Consider the following 20,330-nt stretch of genomic DNA (forward strand, 5'->3'; position numbering starts at 1 on the left):
GTCCCAAGAGCCATTTGACACCAAGTGGTCAGTTCCACAGTGGAGATAGACTCCTGGTGCCAAGAGGGTGAAACCCTCTCCCAATTCAGGCAATTGGCCATAGGTATTTGAGTGTCCATAGGATCAATAACAAACCCTTCCCCAGACATGTCCAGACAGCCTGCAGAATAAGGACATCATGATCCCAGGTGAGGGAGGCCCCATCCTCATGGTCGCCATTTACGTAATGACCATGGAATAGATCTACTGCCACTTGCTGCAAAGTCATCACTCGTTGACATGATGAACGAACAGGATGCTGGCCTGGAGGAAGGAGGAGGGGGACCATTGTTGGGTGTTGGGGCTCATGGCACAGCCTGACTTGTGCCACTGAGGCGTTTCATCTGAGCGTGGAGACAATTGGAGTGTCGGGAAGATGGATTCATGCAGAGACAGAAGGTTCATTAAAATCCCAACCTTTTTTGTGCCTGCGGTGCCTCTGCTTTTCTAACTTGTGGGCTGAAAGTTTTGCGTGGCCAAGGATGAGAAAAATGAAGAGAGCTGGTTCTGGGTTTTTTTTGTTTTGTGTTATTTTGTTTTGTTTTAATCACAGCTTTGCTTTCTGCCCAAAAGCGTAGGTTTTACTGTCCCTGTTGTCCGATGTCCATTTCTCATGAGTTTTAGGAAACAGGCACCTTTGCGGGCTGGTAAGGAGCTGAGTGTACAGCCTCCCCTCATGTTCTGTTCCATCTGTCCTGTTCGGATGACACGGTGCTGGCAACCCTCAAGGGGCCAGCCACAGAAAGATGACACGGCACGTGGGAGCTGGGAAACGCCGCTGTCTCCACCCCAGAGGGACATGTCTGTGAGGCAGTCTCAATCCACAGACCATGACTTCAGTTATGCTCTCGGGAGCAGAGCACAGCTAGCTTGTCTCTTGTCTCTGCAAAGAAAGAGGGACGTGCAGAGGGAAGATCTGAGGAATGCCATTCTTCACCATTGACGGTGGATTGCGAGCGTGCATTTGGGGATTCAACAGAAAGAGAAGCAGTCAGTTCACGGTCCTTTAGTGTGTAGGCAGTTCGTTTAGGATTCATGTTTTCTCACATGCGTTTCTTTGCCCGGCACAGGAGGAGGGATAGAGAGGAGCTGGCGGGTGGGAAAAGAGACCAAGGCAGTGGAAGGAGCCACCTGGCCCCAGGTTGAACCCCAGCATGGAGGGGGTTCTTCTCTGCCTCCGAATACCTTCTGTTTGAGAAGCATGGTGCACAGTTTGGTTAGGGAGTGCTGGGGCTTCTTCTGTGGCTGGTCTCGTTCTGTTCTTGTGTCTCCTTCCCTCCTGTGGGTCACTCTGAGATCTGGCTTCTGTCCTCTCCAATCATGCTAAAGTGACCCTCTCCCCATCTGGTACAGTGATGCTTTCCATCTCTGTGCTCCTGGATGCTTGAGGCCCCTTTAACCCTCCCTCTGTCATCCAGCATTCTCCTCCCCCGCTGTCTCCTTGTACCTGTCCCGTCCTCATCCTCTGCCTCCGTTCCATGCTCTCTGCCAGCTCACCCTTCATAATGTTCTCTGCAAGCTCTCGAGGCTCTTCTCAAGGCACACATGTTAGGAGATGTCATCTTCAGCTGCCAGCCACCCCCTGCAGACACACGACTCCCAGACCCCAAACTCTGGTCCTAATCCCTTCTCCAAACCTCGTACCTACCTTGCACGGAACCCTCACAAGCAGCTAGTCCCACACCGCATCCCGTATACACTTCCCCTCTCCTCCCTGGACCCTCTTGGCCCCCTTGCTTGCTCACTCTCTGAGCCACCACTCTATGCCGGGCCTGGCGCTAGCTGCCAGGGTAGCACTGTGAAGATGAAAGCAAGGTACCTCACCTGTTCTCCACCTTCCTAAGTGACATTGCCAGTCACCCAGCCAGCCTCCTGGAATCCCCCTCTGCTCCACACCCCAGAACCCCTGCCATCCCCTCAGTGGGTTCCCAGAGCCAGCCGACGCCATCTGCTAAGCACCCCCGACTCTTCTCCTTTATCCCCATCGCCACTACCCAAGTTCAGGTGTCTCTTCCTGTCCTGGGATTGCTTCAGTGTCCTCTCGACCTGCTCTTCCTGCCTCCGTCATTTCGTGCTCTAGCCAGAGCAGTCCCTTCAGATGACAGAAGGGCAGTCACGTCACATTTCTGCTGCTCTTCGAGGATTCTTCTCATCAACCCTGGAAAACCTTAGCTCCTTATCTGTTTTTTTCCTGTTCCCTTTCTGTGTCTCTCTCTTCCCCCACCCCCTCCCTCTCCCACTCTCTCTTCCTTCCATTCTTCGTCTCTTTCTTCTTTATCCCTCCTTCCCCCACGTTCTCCTTGCCTGACTTTCTCCCTTCCTCCCAGCAGTGATGCGAACATCTTCAATTCGGTTCCACAAAAATATCTATGAAGTTCCATTGCCTGGCAGGCTCCCCTACAAATACTTCGAAGACATCACCGACCAAACAGACAAAATACCCCTGACCTCATGGAGCTTATATTCCATCAGGGCCAGCCAGCCAGGAAACAATAAGCATAATAAGGAAATCAGATGAATTACATGGAACGTAAAGGTGTTAAGTGCTCTGAAACCAGGTTCAATGGTTCTCTGCATCTGAGCCAGAAGCACGGACCTCCCCTCGGGCCTGCCTCCTCCCCCAGACTCGTGTTTCCCCTACTCTTGGCTTTTTGCTTACATTTCTTTGGCACCAAGCTCCTCGCCATTCTCAGTGCACGCCATGTTCTTCGTCCCTCTCAGTCTCTGCACACTGTGCGCTGTGCATGGGATGCTGTCTCCAGACCTCTCTGGCCTGTGCCCAGTTGCCTTCCATTTAGGAACAGCTTAGGGGTCACCTTGCTCTGGACCCTTATGCCCCCCTCTTGCAGGGTCAGGTGGATTCCCTCTTTCTGGCTCCACCCTTGTGTCCCTGTTCATGCCCTGGTCTTGGCTGTCAGCCCTTCTGGACCGTGGGCCCCCTGAGGCTGGGCCGAGCTCTGCGGCTTTCTCTCTGGGCGAGTCTAGGAGGCCAGCCAGCTGCCCACCCTCTGGTCTCAGTTGTCTTTTGTATAGAACAGCAAGAAGGAGAGCCGTCCACCGATTTCTCATGGTTACCACCTGAGGGTGAGGGGCATTGCCGGGGCTGGGTCCGTGGGTGATGTGGGGAGGCACTCCTTGCCTCAGAGACCCTGAAGAAGGGGTCCCTTCTGTCCTGATGACTCTGGGCAAGACAGGCCAGCCTGAGTATGCAGAGCTCGGCAGCTGACTGGGTCCTGGCCCGAAGCCAGCACCGATTGTGGCCGGAACTGGACGCCCTGGGGCTGCGCAGGAACGCAAATGGACCGGCATCGATTGTGTTTTTCTCCTTTCAAACAGTCATTTGGAACCCTTTTCAGAGGCTGCACATCACTTTGAATCCACATTGAATTGACATTCAATTTTCCTTTTTATGCTACATCTTAGGAAAACACTTAAACCATCCATTTTTCTGTTAAAATCTCTCCCTTCCCACTCCTGTTTACATTTCCTAATGCCTTTTGTGCTCGGGATTCGATTGTGAGGGCAAACTCTGGTCACAATGAGTCCATCCTCTTTTTCTGTGCATCGAGGGGGTCCCGGCTTAGTACTGTTCCTTGCAAATACGTATGTGAGACTTGAGTGTTGCCCTTTTAAAGGGGCCAGCGGGTTTTCCTTGTTTGGTCTACTGGTCTTCAAGAGTCTGAGGGACGAACAAACTTGAGGGCCTTCGAATTCCTAGGTCTGCCTATGTGATGGGAAGCTCCACATTCTGTGAGCTTCACGGGGAAGCGTTTAGCAAGCAGAATGTAATGCCGCGAGAAACGGGGCACGCTATGTTGTTTAATCCTTGGTGTCGGCCTGGGGCTCATTCTTCTATCCAGAAACAGCATTTCGAGAAGAAGACGACAGCGAGGGATGATCTTTAGGTGGCATTTGCATACCTGCAGCAGGAACGTGAATCAAGGAAAGGGTCAAGGAAAGGGAGCAGGCAGGTTAAGACTGATGAAGAGGAAGATGCTATTGCCCAGGGGTGGGATCCAGCGAAATCCACATGAATGTACTTGGACCTGAGTACTGTCGACGCCGTGTGTTTGGACAAATGCTGACATGAGATACCGTGGAAACAGCGAGTGGCCTGTAAGAAGCAGTCGGCGGACAGGGGCCACAGCAGGCCAGGCGCCGCGCTGACGGGCTGTGTGCCTGGCTCACCCGATCCACGAGGGAGGTAGGTGGCAGTTGCTTTTCCTGTCTCACGGCGGAGGAAACGGAGGCTTAACACTGTTGAGTCAGTTTCTCAAGGCCACAGAGCTGCTATGTGGGAGAACAGAGGTTCGAACGCAGCGATGTCTCATCCCCAAATCTGCGTGCCTTCCTCCGCAGCACCAGCTCCCTCCCCGCAGTCCCGCAGGGTCTGTGCTCTTGAAAAGCAACTAGAGCCGTCCTGTTGGAGTGTGTGAAAGAACGGGGAAGGGCCAGGCCTGCGTGGTGGCCCCATCTGGAGGAGGCTGATGGGGTAGCCCACTCACACTGGAGGTACTGTGAGGTCGGGGGTGACGGACGACCCCACGGCCGCGTGGGGAACTTGGCAGACTCGGGCAACAGAAAGATGTGGCTGGTGGTGTGCTCTGTACAAGACCCCCAGGAGCTTCTTCCTTCCACCTGGACCAGCGCTTCAGGCCACCATGAGGTCCAAGGGCTCCTTCAGGGCGCCCTTCACCCCCAGGGGACTGCAAGACTGAAGGAACCTGCTTGCTAGCTTGCTTGATTTATCTTTTATTTTATTGTAGTAAAAATCCACATAACGTAAGATTCACCATGCAGTCATGTCGAAGTGCACAGTTCAGTGGCACTGAGTAGTACCCTGAGTGTTACACAACCACCGTCTATTTCTGGAACTTCATCACCCCAGCGGAAACCCCGGACCCGTCGGCCACGTCTCTCCTTCCTCTCTCCTTCCCAGCCCCTGGAAAGCGCTGCCACGCTTGCCGCCTCTATGCTTTGCCTGTTCCTGACTTGTCACATACTCAGAGCCTTGCAGTATGCGGTCTTTTGTGTCTGGCTTCCTGTGCTGAGGATACGGCGGGGGAGGGGTTGGAAGTGAGGTGTGGACTGGGGAAGCCCCGAGCAGTGTGGTCATAGGTTCTGTTCCCAGGTGTGGATAGACAGGGGTATCATGTGGTCTGAATCACTTGGATTCCTGAGTTCTGGAGAGCACATCGCAAGCGCTGAGACCCTGCGGAATACTAGCCCAGTCTCCCCCCAGATTGTGTTTCCTGCCTGGAGGTTGTCAGAGTTTGGGCAGCAAAGGATTCCTGCATGCGCATTCCGTGCCGCACGCAGGCGGACCCACCTCCCCAGCTCCACCCGTGCCCCTAACTCAGCCGCGGCTTCTCTCGCCGCACGTTCCTCCCTTCCCTCACTCTGTCATTCATTCATGCCTCCGCTTACTCATGCCTTCGGCTAACGTGTTCTAAGCTCCGCCAGTTACTAGGAGCCAGGCTGGGTGTTGCTGCTGCGGGGATGAATTAGCAGGAATCTAGTTGCGTGGAGACAGATATTTAAATAGACACTCAAAATGCCTGCTGACGAATCGACAGTAGAGGCATGGACGGTGTGTTCCGGGAGCACCATGGGGGTGGGGTGGGGAGAGAGGACAGAAGAGGTGGCAGCGCTCGATATGTGGTGGGGGAGCCAGCATTTGTCCACACTCCGTGGTGACCATCATCGTCAAGTCTGGGGTGCCCCACGCCCCTCCGGGTAACCGAGTCCCACTAGGTCCATTTTACAGATGAGAACATGGAGGTGCAGGGAGACTCAGCGACTGCCTCCGGTGTGCAGCAGGGCCAGCGTGTGGCAGAGAGGACGCTCAGTGGCGTCCTTTCTCACATGGCACGTGGGCGTGGGCACCATCTGGGTAGTGGCCACCACTCGCCTGGTTCCTGGGTGGCTTCAGCTCTCTCCCAGGCATGGAGCAGTTCACCCCAGGGAGGCCCCTCTTCCTTCGCTCCCCCGTAGTGCCCTCTGACTCATCGTGTCCCCCCTTCTCCCCAGAGCGCTTTGTCGGATGAGCTGAGGGGACTCACGGGCTGTGACATGTGGCTGTCTCAGCTGGAAAGGCTGGGCGGAAGCACAGGGAGGTGAGGGTGTCAGACAGCAGATCCTGTCTGGCCTCACTCCCCATTCTTCCCTGCAAGCCAGAGGCCTCCGTGGGTCAGATCTGTGGGTCTGAACCTCTGCTCTGCCAAGTGCTGGGTGACCGTGGGCGTGTGACTGAACATTCCTAGGGCTGCTGCTCAGAGCTCGGTCTGTGGCCCAGCTGCTTCGGGGCCACCTGCGAGCTTGCTGGCCGTACTGCAGCCCCCATGTGCTGAATCTGAATCTGCCGTGGAGGAAGTGCCCCCATGATTCCCGGGCTCCTTAGACTCAAAAAGGACCTCTCTCTGAGCCTCAACTTCCTCCCCTGTAAAATGGGGGCAGAAGTACTTTCCCCTGACAGGTTCGTGACCAAATGAAACGCATGCAGAGCTCTCTGCTTACTTGGTGGGTTGTCCTGGTTTGCCCAGGACCGAGGGGGCTCTGAGGATGCTGGCCTTGGAGTTGTAACCCGGGGACGAGTTGCCCACCTGCTCCCAGCTCGAGCCTGGCACACAGTCAGGGCTCCTGCGGCGTGGCGTGCCATTATTAGGACATTTAGGAACCACGCGGGGAGGAGCCACAGGAGAACTGTTCATATTTGTGCTAACGCCGTGCCGGCGGGTTGTAGTGTTTTGGGTGTGCTCGTCACCAGCGTGGCTGGTTCTTTCGTGAGGACAACAACCCCCGTAATCCCAGCTCTCATGAATCAAGCTCTCGATGTGACAGAGCGGCTCATGCATTATCTCAATCATAACCACCTCCTTCAAGGAGGGGCTAAATTCCCTTCATTGTACAAATGAGAAAATGGAGACTTGCAGATACCACGTATTTTTGCCGAAGCCTCAAGGTCAGTAAGAGGAGGGGCCAAGACTGGACCCTCTGTCTGTGTGACAGCAGCATCTGTGCCTTCAATCACACCAACATCCAGACTCCCCAGGGGAGAAGCCGTGACCTCCCGAGGTTCAGCTCTCAGAGCTGTTTGTTGACGTTTCCTAGAGAACAGGTCATTTTGCAGAGGACATTGCTACTCTAATGTTTACTGCCAGGCCCTGCCCCTCGCAAGTGTTACGGGAAAGCCTGAAATTCTCTCTTTTCCAAAAATAAAGCTGGCTCCTCAGTCCAGCAGTGGCCCTTGTGTGTGTGTGTGTGACAGCTAGAGACGAAAACTTAATGAACAGGACCTGTTTGCATTTTCTCCTTGCTGGAACAGCTTAACGACAAGCGATTATTATTGGCGGCAACTTGTCATGTCTTTCGTCTGGGTCACGGCAGCGGTGGCTGTCAGACTCCCAGAGAGGAAACCAATCTTGGTGGCATATTAAAGAAAAACAAAACAAAAACAAAGGAAGGATGAAGAGCTCATGCAGGGAAGACAGAATAATGTGGAGAAAGGCAGCCGCCCCTCGGGAAAAAGCGTGGACCAGAAAAGGAGAGGACAGTGAATGGAAATACACCACTCCATCGTTTAGAGTTCTTCCAATCTAAGCTCCCAAGATGAGAGAAGAATGAGTCATACCATTCTCTACTTTTTTTCCCTAGCCAAACTGGTGTCAGGAATCTTTGGTTGCCAAGGACAGAAAAGCTGATTCAAATTGGCTTAAGCAAAATGAGATGATTAATTGGGACATGCAGTGACAAGGAGGGAAAGGCTTCAGGTATGGCTTGAACAAGGTGTTCAACAAGGGTATCAAGACTTGGTAACTCTTTATCTTTCACCTTTGCCTGTGCCTCTGATGGTTTCCTTCTCAGGATGGTGTATGGTGGCACGATGGCTGCCAGAAACCCTGGCTGAACATACTTGCAGAATTCAAGTTTAACAATAAGAGAACCTGTCTTTTCCTAGTCACTTTTTGCAGAAACCCTGAGAGTCACTCTCATTGGACCTGTTAGGACACATTCCTACCCCTGGACTCACGGCTGACACCATGTGGTTTGGATGAGCCAGTAGGCTTGGGTGACAAGAGGGGAAAGGATGGCTCTCCATGGAAATTGACTATTACCAAGAAAGAAAGAAAGGATGCACAGTGCTTGGAATAACAAATGTCCATGATGTGTCTCAGAGAGGCTCGTGCTTCTCTAAGAAAACAAATATGAAAAAAAAAAAAAAAAGGAGGGGTGGTTTCTGGTGCATAGAGCAAGGCCAGTAGCTCAATCACAGCTGGGATGGCAGGAAAAAAAAAAAAAAAAAAGATCCCCTGGACTTGGGTTTATCGGCAGCTTGGAGACCTGACTCCATGATCTCTGATCAGGTAGAATTTCCCTTTGGGTTTCTATGTGAGAAGGGCTAGACCCAGTCTCAGTCCATCATCACTAACGACCCTGTTTAGAAGCCTCAAGTCAGACGATCACCTGCAAGTTGATGGAGCGCGAGGTGAAGCCAGCTTGGGGCTTCACCGTGTACTTGCATAGAATTAAGAGCCTCCGTCTCACCAGGTGTCTCTTCTTGGTCAGACTGCTAATGATCTAGAAAGCAGGGCTGGGTCCAAGAGCAGCAATCATCGTGTGGTTTTGATGAATGTAGAGAGTGTTGGGCTGTCATCAACTCGTTGCAGTGGGACTCAAGGAATACATCTCTCCGTGCATTTGTGTGTGTTCTCTCCTCCAGCACCGCATTACGTGCCACAGCGAGAGCTTGGGTCTGGATGATGAACTGGGACTAGGTCTGGAATGCCCAGGCTGATACGGGAATTCTAGTCACACTGTTCGAGGTTAGCATACCAGTTGACTGAACCATGTAGCAAACAGTTATGAGCCTTACTGAAGCTTCAATGTAGGCTCCTCTCTTGGCACGGGTCAGAATTCCAAAGGGAAGAATAGAGCTGGCTCCTGTAAAACCCTAAATCCCCAGAGTATCCAGGTCCTCTTCTAGCTTCCCTGTCGGAAGTGCATTTAGTAGATGAATTGTTTGGAATAAGACTGACCTAGGAATTAAATCAGACCCTTTTCCATGACCTTCAGGACACCCGCTGTGCGATATGGTCTCTGCTTCCTGTCCTAACTCATCTCTCATCTCTCTCCCCCTCAGTCATTAAACTTCAGCTGTTTTGATCTCCCTCTGTTCCCTGAACTTGCCAAACCCCTTCCTACCACATGCTGCTCCTTCTTCTCCTTATGCGGGCCCACCTCTCCGCTTTGCCTGGCTGATTTCTTCCTATTCTTTTGATCAGCCCCAGTGTAGCAGAGCAGCTGCTGCAAAGCGGTGCCCCTCTCCACACCACTCCCGAAGCATTACATCATCCGGTTTCCTTGAAGTTATTCTGTGTTGAGTTCGTTCTTTCTTATCTCTCTGCTCTCTTAAGAATGCAAACTTCGTAAGAGCAGGGACCTTCGCTCTCGGTAGGCTCTTTCCCTGCATTCGCTCCCCTGGAACCATGCCTGGCACATTAGCTGGAGTTTGTTAAATTCGTTGAGTGGATGAAAAGCAATCAACAGATGAATGTTTCTCGAGCAGGAGATCTGACAGGTCTGCTCATATACATAAAGCACTAGTCTCTCTCTCCACCCACTGGCATCCTTGTGGACTCAGAATGATGCCCCCAGTTTTGTCCCCAAAGCAGTGGCCCGGTGCCATGCAAGGTGCTGAGGAGGACTCAGAGGGACATCGTGCGCCACCCTCAAGAATTCTAGCGTGAGGAGCAGGCCCCATGCGTGCCTCTCAGCGACTAGGCAGCTGCACCCAAGTCGGGGCTGGGGAGGGAGCTGTCGGGGTGGCGGGGCTGGGAGTTCGGATGGGAGGGCTAAGGAGTCCATGATGGAGGCGGGAGCTGGGGCCTGATGGTCAAGGCTACCACCTTCCCCACTGTCATCGCCAGCTCCACTTGACCGAGCCCTTGCTACGTGCCAAGGGCTCTGTGTGCCTCGTCTCCCCAGGTGTGCACAGCAGCCCTCCAAGGTGGTGCCTGCTGCTGTCATTCCCATTTTTCAGATGGGCAGACAGAGACTCGAGTCAAATAATTTCTTTGCAGGAGGAAGCGGATTCTGCTCAGGCTGCCAGCAAAGTCCATGTTCTTCCTACACAAACCCCCGTTCCTTGTGGTTTCTGTGTGTAGAAAACGCTTCCCCCTCGATGGCATCATGACACATTAAGATAGCACCGAATTAGGGGTGAGGGACCCTGTGTCTGTTCCTACGGCCTCCACTGATTTATGTGAAATTTGGAGCAAGGCATTCAAGATTTTGGAGCCTTCATTTCCTCATCTAGAAGATAGAGAAATTGGACTTCACAGTACCAAGTCCTGCGGGACATCAGCATATTCTGGAAAACATACATATTCTAGAACTCCTAAACAGACTCGGGTTCAGTGGGAGTGGCCTGGAGCCTGGAAATCTGAGGGTACGAGAAATCCCCCCAGGGGAGCACAGCTACAGGGTTGGATACTGAAGACTCACATTAGCGTTTTCAACCTGGGCTGCACATTACATTCAGCCAGGGAATTTTTAAAATCCTGGACCCCATCCCAGACCCAGTCACTTGGCATCTTGAGGGGTCAGGCTGGTGGGGGTGGGAGAGCTTTAAAGTTTAAAGACTGCTGGCTTTTGAGATGGGGCTAGTGTGCCTGAGAAGCCAAATCATTAATTTTATTTAATACTTTTAAATTAAGTTTCAATAGTCGCATGCAGCCAGTAGGTGCTGTGTTGGAAGCCCAGGCAGGGTGAGGTGGAAGGCTTGTCAGGCTAAGAGGCCCCGTTCCTTGTTCCATCCTCAGCCATAGAGCTTCTCTTGGAAATTGTTTTAGATGATCTCTGTCTCCTCCAGCCTAGTCTGAGGGCCTAGTACACAGACTCGGAGTTGAGACTGGAGTGCCTCTCCAGGTCTCCAGCTCAGAGCATGGCAGCCACCCTCGTTTTTTGGGGCACCCCCCAGTCACCAGATGCTTAAGGTTAAACTTCTCATTTGAAGAGAGAGAAGGAGAGAGCAGAGAAGGTTGGTGTTGGGTTATTTTAGGAGAATGATGGTGGATTGGCTCATGGGAGAAGCAAAATGGGGGACAGAACGTAAATCATGAAATGGTCCAATGAGTGGACCATTGAGTGGAATTCTGTGTTTGTGGTGAGGGAGCTGATGTCCTTTTGGGAAATGATGGACAGGGGTAAAATATGAAGACTTCCTTCGGCATTCGTCCCAGGCACACATTACTTGGCTTCGTTAGCTCACCTGTTTGTGGAGTCCCTGACCCCCCCCCCAGGTACTGAGATGGACACTGAGTCCCAAACGCTTGAGTCCAGAATGCGATGGGGCTGGTGTGTGTTTTTACTTTATCCTGAAGGTTGTGAGAGCTGCTGAAAAAGAATTTAAGGAGGAGGACATCATGCTCCAGCTTGAACGTTAAAAAAAGTAACTGGAACAGCAGTGTGGAACGTGGGTGGGAGAGGGACAGGACTTGGGTAGGGACTCCGTACAGGAGGTTCTCGCTCTTGTTTGAGAGTGAACCCCCAAGGGTCTGGAACATGGGCAGGTCCAACAGGGAAAGGCAAAAGAAATAATCCTCTGGGACAATGAAGAGATAATGGATGCCCCTAAGCTTCTGTGGCGGTTAAGTGCAGTAGTGAATGTGGGAAGAGATCCCTCCTATCCCGAAAGGAGAAAAATGAGCGATAGAATATAAATCCTAAAACAGTCCAATAAATGGAGGTTGCCTGGAGTGAAATTTTGTGTTTGTGGGTGATGGAGCTGATGTGTTTTTGGGAAATGAAACCTGGGTACGATTTCCCCTCTTAGCCCCAGTCTTCTGCAACTGATTGCCAGTTGATGTGAGATCACTGACATTCATTTCCTATTTCTGGGCATTTTCTTTTCTAGTTGGATGCCTCAAGAATGACTGAGTGGTGATTATCCACCCGCCCCCCCCCGCCACAAACACAAATGCGCACACACTTCTGTTTCCTGTTCTGCATACCTGGTATCAGTGTTTTCTAGGAGCTCAGCACCCAGATTCTGGATTCAGATTGCCTCATCTTGAATCCTGACCCTGCCATGTACCAGCTGTGTGTGTTTAGGCAAGTTACCTTCTCTGAACTGGAGTTTTAAAATCTGTAGTACAGGGATGATAATAAGACTTTTTCCTCCATGCTACATTGTCCTACATATTGCATATGCCCAGTAAATGTTAGCTGTGATGATGACCATGGTGTTGGTGATGGTAATTCTGATGAGGAGGAAAGGGAGATGGATAGATGGATGTGATGATGGACAATGACGGTGGATGACAATAATGATGGCAGTGGTGGATGAGGAGGAGGAGAAGTAGGAAGATGGAGATGATGGTGGGTGATGATGGTGGTGGGTAATGATGATGATGATGCTGGTGGTGGATGACGATGGTGAATAATAATGGTGATGGTACATAATGATGGAAGATGATGAGTGATGGTAGGTGTTGGTGGTGAATGATGATGGTAGATGTGGTGGATCTTGATAGTAGTGGATGGTAATGATGGTAGATGGTGACGGTGGGTTATGGTGGTGGTGATGGTAGATGATGGCGGTAGATGTTATGATGGTGGATGATGGTGGTGGTAATGGAGGAGGAGGAGTAGAATGGCTGATTATGGGATAGAGATCCTTCAGTGGGACAGAGTTAGCTTATATGTATGTGAAAATGCTGTTCTTCTAAATTCTCAGGCTTATCAAGTTTGGTGCCTTTAGTTTTCCTCTCATCCATGAAAGCAGAAATACAATATATTTAAAAGCTCAGTTAATATGCAATAAGAGTGGCAGAAACACACCAAGGCTCACCAGGGTAAGTGAAATGAAAGTTGGTATTAGACCCTATTAGACATCATGCCTTGATGCCCACAGAGTTAGGTCTCATCCTGGACGCTCACTTAGCAAGCTCTGGAACATTCTGGGACCTTGGTTTATGATGGGACTGAAACATAGAGTGGAGAACAGTCACCCAGATTCCCACACGCCCTGCCTCCCTCGCTCTGTGTTTAAAACAGTTTGTTCTGTCTTCAGCAGGGCAGGGAGCCTGGGGAGAGAACTGCTCTTGCTTCAGAACCAAAGTGGGTGTCTGAAATCTGTTCTGCTCCCCCGGCTGCACACTGCCGAGGAAGCCGGTGCCAGAGGTGGTCAGAGACTGCTCTGTAGAATCTGAAAAGGACAGGCTGAGGGATGGCAGGAGCTGGTGAGTGCAGGAGAGACAGTCTCTGCTACTCAGGTAGGAAGCGGGAAGAATGTTCAGGGCCTTGGAAAGAGGGCCACGTGGCATATCAGGTGCCAGGCCCTGGGAGTGTGGCCAGATTCCTCCATCACCTCCTGCCAGTCCGTAAAAATACCTTTGAAAAATCCAGGGCTACACGTGAGCCTCTTCAGTCTTGCTGTGCAGGGACGTTTTGCAAATACCTTCTCGCTTCCATTCCTCTGGAAGGTATGCAGAGCCTTGGGTCCCTAATGGGTTTTGAAGTTTCAGATGCCAGTGGAAGTGATAGTGATGCAGGGTAACTGCGGGAGGTCCATGAAGGACATGAGCGATGGTTTCTCTCCAAAGCATGATTCATCACTGTGAGCAAAGACAGTTCCTTCTCTTTGTGCGGCCTCCTTGGGCTCAGAGTGAGTGGGCTGGTTTGCAGAGGGGAGGGGCAGTGTGACACTGGCATGTCCGTAGATCTGGACAGCATCCCCTTAGGTTTCTGGCTCTGTCCGTGTTGTCTAGAGGACTGAGGACACGGAGACGCATCCCTAAACTGTCGGGAGTCAGGCACAGGTGATGGATGAGCCTGTCATCCCGGTTTAGCCCTTCCTCGTGGCAGCCCCTGCTCCCCCCCCCCCAGGATGGTGTTTATTATGCCCATTTTATGGGCAAAGAGACTCAGATGCAGAAAGTTTCAGAATCTACCCACAGTCATGTGGTTCGTTCATGCAGAGCCAGAACTTGAACTCAAGTCTGATAGACCCCGGAGCCCACGCTGTTTCAACTATAAAGTGACTGGTGTGCATAAAGGGGTAGGATGGAGAGTCTGTACTTAATGTGATTGTCTAGGGGAGCCATTGATGACCATAGAGGAGGGGAGTGGCATGGTTAAACAGTGCTCAACCAGGAACTTCCATCAGACAGTCGTGGCCCGGGTGCATTGTTGGGGTGCTCCAGTCCAGAGTGGGAGTGACTTCTGTTGAGGGGGTGGGTAGCATAAGCCCCTGATGTGAAACACTGAGAGTCCGGACCCACGGGGAAAATAACTGTGACGTCGATTTGTTGAGTGCTTGATATGTGATGGGTACTGCCCTGGATGCTTTTCTACAAGGAGGTCATTGAATCCTTCCAGCTCAATGAGGAAGTGCAATCATCACCAACAGTATAGTGCAGGGCTGAGAAGCTTGGAATCTCGAAGGCAGGCGAACCTGATTCCCTGCCTGTATTGAAAGCGTTGAGCCACACAACTCTCGTAGGCACGTCAACTAGTATTATTGGCATTGCCATACCCATTGTACAGATGTGGAAACTGAGTCCTGGAAAGGTGAAGTGATTTTTTTCCCCAAGGCCACACAATTAGTATTGGTACCCAGACAGCATGACCCCAGAATTTACACAGTTGTCCATCCTGGGGAAGATACTAATGGGGATCAGAAGAGAGTGATAGGAGAGATTCGGCCTGGACTAAAGCACTGCAAGACCGGGGTGGGGGTGGGGATGGCACCGGCAAGGAGCTTGCACATATTTTTACACAGACGGCTGGGCCAGGCGAGCTCTTGGCTAATGAACTGCCGTCCCTATAATTATCTTTCTCTTTCATGAAGTTCACAATGCAGCCATGCCCTCCTCCCCACATGGAGAGTTAGATAAGACACATTTGCTTACAGTTCTGCTCTGTGATTTGTGGATACAGTAATGTCTGGCTCATAGCACGTGGGGCAGGGGTGCGGGAGCATCCCAGACACCCCCACCCCCATCCAGCGTGCTTGATCTCCACCTCCCCACTAATTCCGATTATCCCTAGGAAGTGTGTACATACAGATCATCTCAGAGATCCTTTTTATTGGGTTCTGACTGTGCCCTTAGCATCTTCCCTCCTGAGGTCTTTCTCCATTCCTCCTGTGCTCAGTGCAAGCAAGAAGATGCTGATCCCGTTGCCTTTTGCAGTCCTGATGTGACTCTGGTCAACAGCTTCCTCGGAGGCATCTTTGCTCCACGGGAATTATTACATATCATTTGTAATTACGTTTAGAACTTCCCAGTCCCATCAAGAAAGCACATGGCAGTGCATAAGGCTGATGGATATAACTGCCTTGAGATTTGAGTTCTGAGCCTTGGTCCGTTGGTGGGTTCTTCATGTGGTCGCAGTTTGGGGTATTTAATGAGGTCCTATGGACAGCTGTTGAACTTAAAGGACTTCTGAATTCCTTTTCTGATCAGGAAAGTTCGCTCTCTGTATATTTCAGACTTTGGATGGAGGAGTGGTAGGTTGGTGATGTTGAAAGATGTTATTTTCTGGACATGACATTCAAGAGCCAAAAAAAATACAATCTCAGACACTGAATTCTTCTATTTTGCTTTATGTTTAAACCAAGGACATTTCTCTTAGACTTCATTCACACATTCATTTACTCACGCGTTCCCTCGTCCTGCACTGCCTGATGCGTCATGTGCCGAGCCTTCTGCCAGGTTCTGGGGACAGACAGATGAGGACAGCAAGATCCCTGCCCTTGAGCCGTCCAGAGTCTTGTTGAGGCATGATTTAAAATGATTAATCAGTCCAAGAATATTGGATTTCTCCAAAAGCTACTGTGGGGAAAAAGATAATTATCCAAAGTCTTTAAATCCGTTACCCACTTTAATTGATTCAATTAGGTAAAATTCATAAAACTGTATTGTTGGAAGGAGCCCAGAGACATTTATTCCTGTGTTGTTTGTTTTTTTTTTTTTTTTCCTCTCTGCCTTCCAGCCGTGCTACCCTTGAATTATCCCCCAAACCCATGCATTTCATCAAAAGGAAGTATTTCGAAGAACTATAGCTTTTGGCCCATGCATATAAAACTTTGTTCGGTGAGCACCCACAAGGAAAACCTGGCCAACCTCTTGGAAGGGTTGACATGCATGGCAACAAAGTATTGTTTTGAAAGACAAAGGGAATTGTCCACTCTTGATACACACACACACACACACACACACACACACACACACAGAGTGGACCCCACCCCCCATATTCCTACTATTGAGGTGAATGCATATGGTCACTACAGAATGCAAAGGCAAGCACCGTGGCGCTATCTAATAAGGACTCCTTGAGAATTCTTTTTGTTCCCGGGACAGAAAAGCCTGTCTCAGCACCTGTCAGATTGTGTTGTGCTGTAACACAGAGGCACGTCTTCCGTTTAGTGGGCATTTTTGCCCCTTGCCAGTCAGCAGCAGGGTTTAAGCATCTGCTATCTGCAGATCTTCAGTGATCCCAAGACAGTGATGGCTGTGTTTTGGAGAAGGGGCTGGCCGCGGAACCAGAGCCCGAGTTCGTTTCCAGCCTCGTTTCCCCCTGCCAGCAGCACTACCTTCATAGAACCATCATGGGGATTCCATGAGTTACGGGGAGTGAAGGTAGTTTGTGAATTGTACCACTGTGTGCATTGCCTGCCTTTTCTAAATGGACGTTTGTTCTCATGATCCGATTGTGACGTAGAGAGGTGTTAGGACTATTAGAGGCCGTTGGGGACGCCTGGGTGGCTCAGTTAAGCAACTGCCTTTGGCTCAGGTCATGATCTTGGGGTCCTGGGATCGAGCCCCATGTTGGACTCCCTGCTCAGCAGGGAGGTCTGCTTCTCCCTCTTCCTCTGCCCCTCCTCCCCCCTCATGCTCTTTCTCTCTGCCCTTCTCTCTCAAATAAATAAATAAAATCTTAAAAAAAAAAAAAACAACCCAACTATTAGAGGCCCTTTAACCCAACACAAGTTGCCACATCGCTTTGCAGAGTAAGATCATTCAGCAGCTCCCCCTTATGCTTGAATAAGGTCTAAGCCTCTGAACATATCCCGGAGGCCACACATGTTGGGGTTCCTGCCGAGCTCTTCACCACCCTCTCATCACCCCTACTTCATGAGCACTGATGCATTCATCTCTGGCTCCTAGAACAGTTGAGATGGATCTGCAAAGCTCCTTTGAGTACAAGCTCCAATCGTTTCCCTTCTTCCTCACCTGGATACTCCTTCAGCACCCCTTATGCTTCTCTCAGCCTCTAGTCCCTCGAAATTGCTCTTCCTCAAATTCCCACCAGATCTATGAAGGTAGAGACCATGCCTGCGTCCGTCTTATATATCGTTTCCCCAAGTTCTAAAAACGGTGTTGCTGCGTGGTTAGGGGTTCAACAAATATTTGTTGATTCCCATAGACATTGAGAGAGATGTCCAGCTAGCATTTATTATACTTTCTATTACACAGCAGTCCAGAGTCCAAGTGACAGAAAATCTACTCAGACTGGCTCACGCGATTGTGGGAACTTGTTGGCTTACGTAACCCACAGGTCCAGAGTAAATGGCTTCAGGCACAACAGACTCGGGTGCTCCAAGGGCACCATCAGGACTGTGTGTCTGTGTCCTGATGTTGCCTCTCTTGGCTTCATTTTCCAGTTCTGAGTCTGGGGCCAGATAGAGTTCATTTTGTTAAAACCATATGGGCCCCAAAGGGCAGGGGGCAATGGGATAAGCCAGAAGCAGAAATAACAGATGTCCTTCATGTGCCAGGCTGCGGGCTCTGAGTTCAGGGTCTCTATACTCACTGTATTTGCAGCGTCTGTTCCAGAGTGTGGCATATAGTAGGTGCTTGGGAATGTTTGTGAATGAATAGCTGTGTGATGTATTTGCCCTCCCTTCTAAGGAGGCGTTTTTAAGCCTATAAAGATGGATGGTTATATATAAACTGCCTTCTAGCTCAACCTCTGTTTGCTTTTTTTTTTTTTTTTTTTTTTACACCTGTTGACAGGATCCGACGTCAACCTTCTTCCAGTTCGGAGCGTCCATCCAGCAACAAGCCACGGTCATGCTGAAGATCATGCAGGATTACGACTGGCATGTCTTCTCCCTGGTGACCACCATCTTCCCTGGCTACAGGGACTTCATCAGCTTCATCAAGACCACTGTGGACAACAGCTTTGTGGGCTGGGACATGCAGAACGTGATCACCTTGGACACTTCCTTTGAGGACGCAAAGACGCAGGTCCAGTTGAAGAAGATCCACTCTTCCGTCATCCTGCTCTACTGTTCCAAAGATGAGGCTGTCCTCATCCTGAGCGAGGCCCGCTCCCTGGGCCTCACCGGCTATGATTTCTTCTGGATCATCCCCAGCTTGGTTTCTGGGAACACAGAGCTCATCCCGAAGGAGTTTCCATCCGGACTCATTTCAGTCTCCTACGATGACTGGGACTACAGCCTGGAGGCGAGGGTGCGGGACGGCCTGGGCATCCTCACCACTGCCGCGTATTCCATGTTGGAGAAGTTCTCCTACATCCCCGAGACCAAGGCCAGCTGCTACGGCCAGATGGAGAAGCCGGAGACCCCACCGCACACTTTACACCAGTAAGAGGCCAATCTTTGCTTGTCTCCCAAAATGGGACCCGAGTTTGCTTTTGCTCATTCGCTTGTGTGTTTGTTCAAAAACTCAGAGCAATACATCCATGCTCCCTGCTGGAAACATGTACGACAAGTAGAGAATGTGGCCTGTGTGCTTATGGGAGTCTCTCTGTTTGGCTCTCCTCTCCTCTCTTCCCCTTGATTCCTCTTTTGTTTATAACTTACATCATACTTTGTTTTCTGCAACTTTCTTGTTTTACTCAGCGATATACCTTGGAAACCTACCCTCAAGACCTATGTATCTGTCTGTGTATCTATCTATACATATTCTATCTATAGCTATATCCCAGGTGTGCCTGTGTGTGTGTATATATGGGTTTTATATACAGATATTTACACGTGTATGGACATATGTACACAGATGTGTGTATGTCTACACATATACATATGCACTGACATATGTATGAAGGTAAGTAGTTATATATGTATGTGTAGATATACATATGTCTGTGGGGGGGGGCATGTGTGTGTATTCTTTGCAACCTCTGGATTGTATTTCTCAGTAGGGATATACCATGATTTATTTGTCCAGTCTCCATAGTGATAAAAATCTAGGTTGTTTCAGATTTTTTCCCATTCCAAACGAAGCTGCAGTGATCCTCATCCCATGTGTCTCTGCGCACACGTGCACGTGTTTCCCTGGGGTGGATTCTAAGAAATAGAAGTCTGGGGTCACAGAGCACATGCACTTAAAAATTGAAATATCTTTGCCAAATGTCCGACAAAGGAACTATCCCAAATTGTATTCACAGCCCGCTTGTGAAGTCACTAGACTTCCCACATCCTCACCAACATGTTACACTTTGGGAAAACTGCCCACACTGGGGCTCCCGTCCTCTGTGTGAGTGTGTATCTCTTTGTATTTCTTCCCTTCTTATGTCCTATTTTTGTAGGTCATTGGAAATCTTGGCAAATACCACTTTTAAACCAGCATTATATTCCATCATGTGGATGGAACGTATTTAACTGCTCCTATCTCGGTGGGCATTTAAGTTTTATGTTTCTGAGAATGTCATTGTTCTTTGTGGCCCTTCATTGTGGCTCAGCTGTTGACATTTAGAACGATCACTCCTGCACCCACTTTGCATGCTTTTGCCTGCTGTTTGGTGATTGAGTCCACGCTCCTTCCTCAGATAACGAGCAGCGTAGCTCTGTGATGAAGGGATGGGGCTCTGGAGGTAGATTTGTCAGGGTTCAAGGCTTCTCTTGTCCACTTCCGGTATGCCTTGGACCATCATTTTACCTTTCTAGGCCTCAGTGGTTCCTTGTAGAGTGATGATAATGGCACTACTCCCTCCAGGGGGCACTTTGCAAACTTGAGCTTGCATCAGAATCCCCTGGAGGGTGATTTGTTCAACCACAGGTGGCTGGGCTTCATGCTCAGAGTCTGTAATGCAGTAGCCCTGGGGGCCCCCAGAACTTGCAATTCCAGCGGGTTCCTGGGCGATGCTGATATTGCTGGTCTGGGGATCGCACACTGAGATCCATGTCCAGTGGATTGACCTCAGTATGAAATGAGGTGATGCTTGAAGAGTACTGCGTAGCCCAGTGCCTGGCACCCAGTGACTATTAAATGACTGTCAGAATGATCAGCAAAGTGGCTTTTGGTCATCAGAACTTACAG

At 50.4% G+C, this 20,330-nt stretch overlaps 1 protein-coding gene across 1 annotated transcript in view; it reads left to right on the plus strand.

Annotated features, from left to right (window-relative positions):
• Positions 1-20,330, plus strand: part of GRIN2A (glutamate ionotropic receptor NMDA type subunit 2A) — a 369,848-nt gene that overhangs the window by 198,456 nt on the left and 151,062 nt on the right. Inside the window, exon 4 of the mRNA XM_034670381.1 lies at positions 18,060-18,652. Within this exon, the coding sequence (XP_034526272.1) occupies positions 18,060-18,652 (593 nt within the window). The remainder of the gene's footprint in view (positions 1-18,059; positions 18,653-20,330) is intronic.

Source organism: Ailuropoda melanoleuca, chromosome 10 (assembly GCF_002007445.2).
Source record: "Ailuropoda melanoleuca isolate Jingjing chromosome 10, ASM200744v2, whole genome shotgun sequence".
NCBI classification, from domain to species: Eukaryota; Metazoa; Chordata; class Mammalia; order Carnivora; family Ursidae; genus Ailuropoda; species Ailuropoda melanoleuca.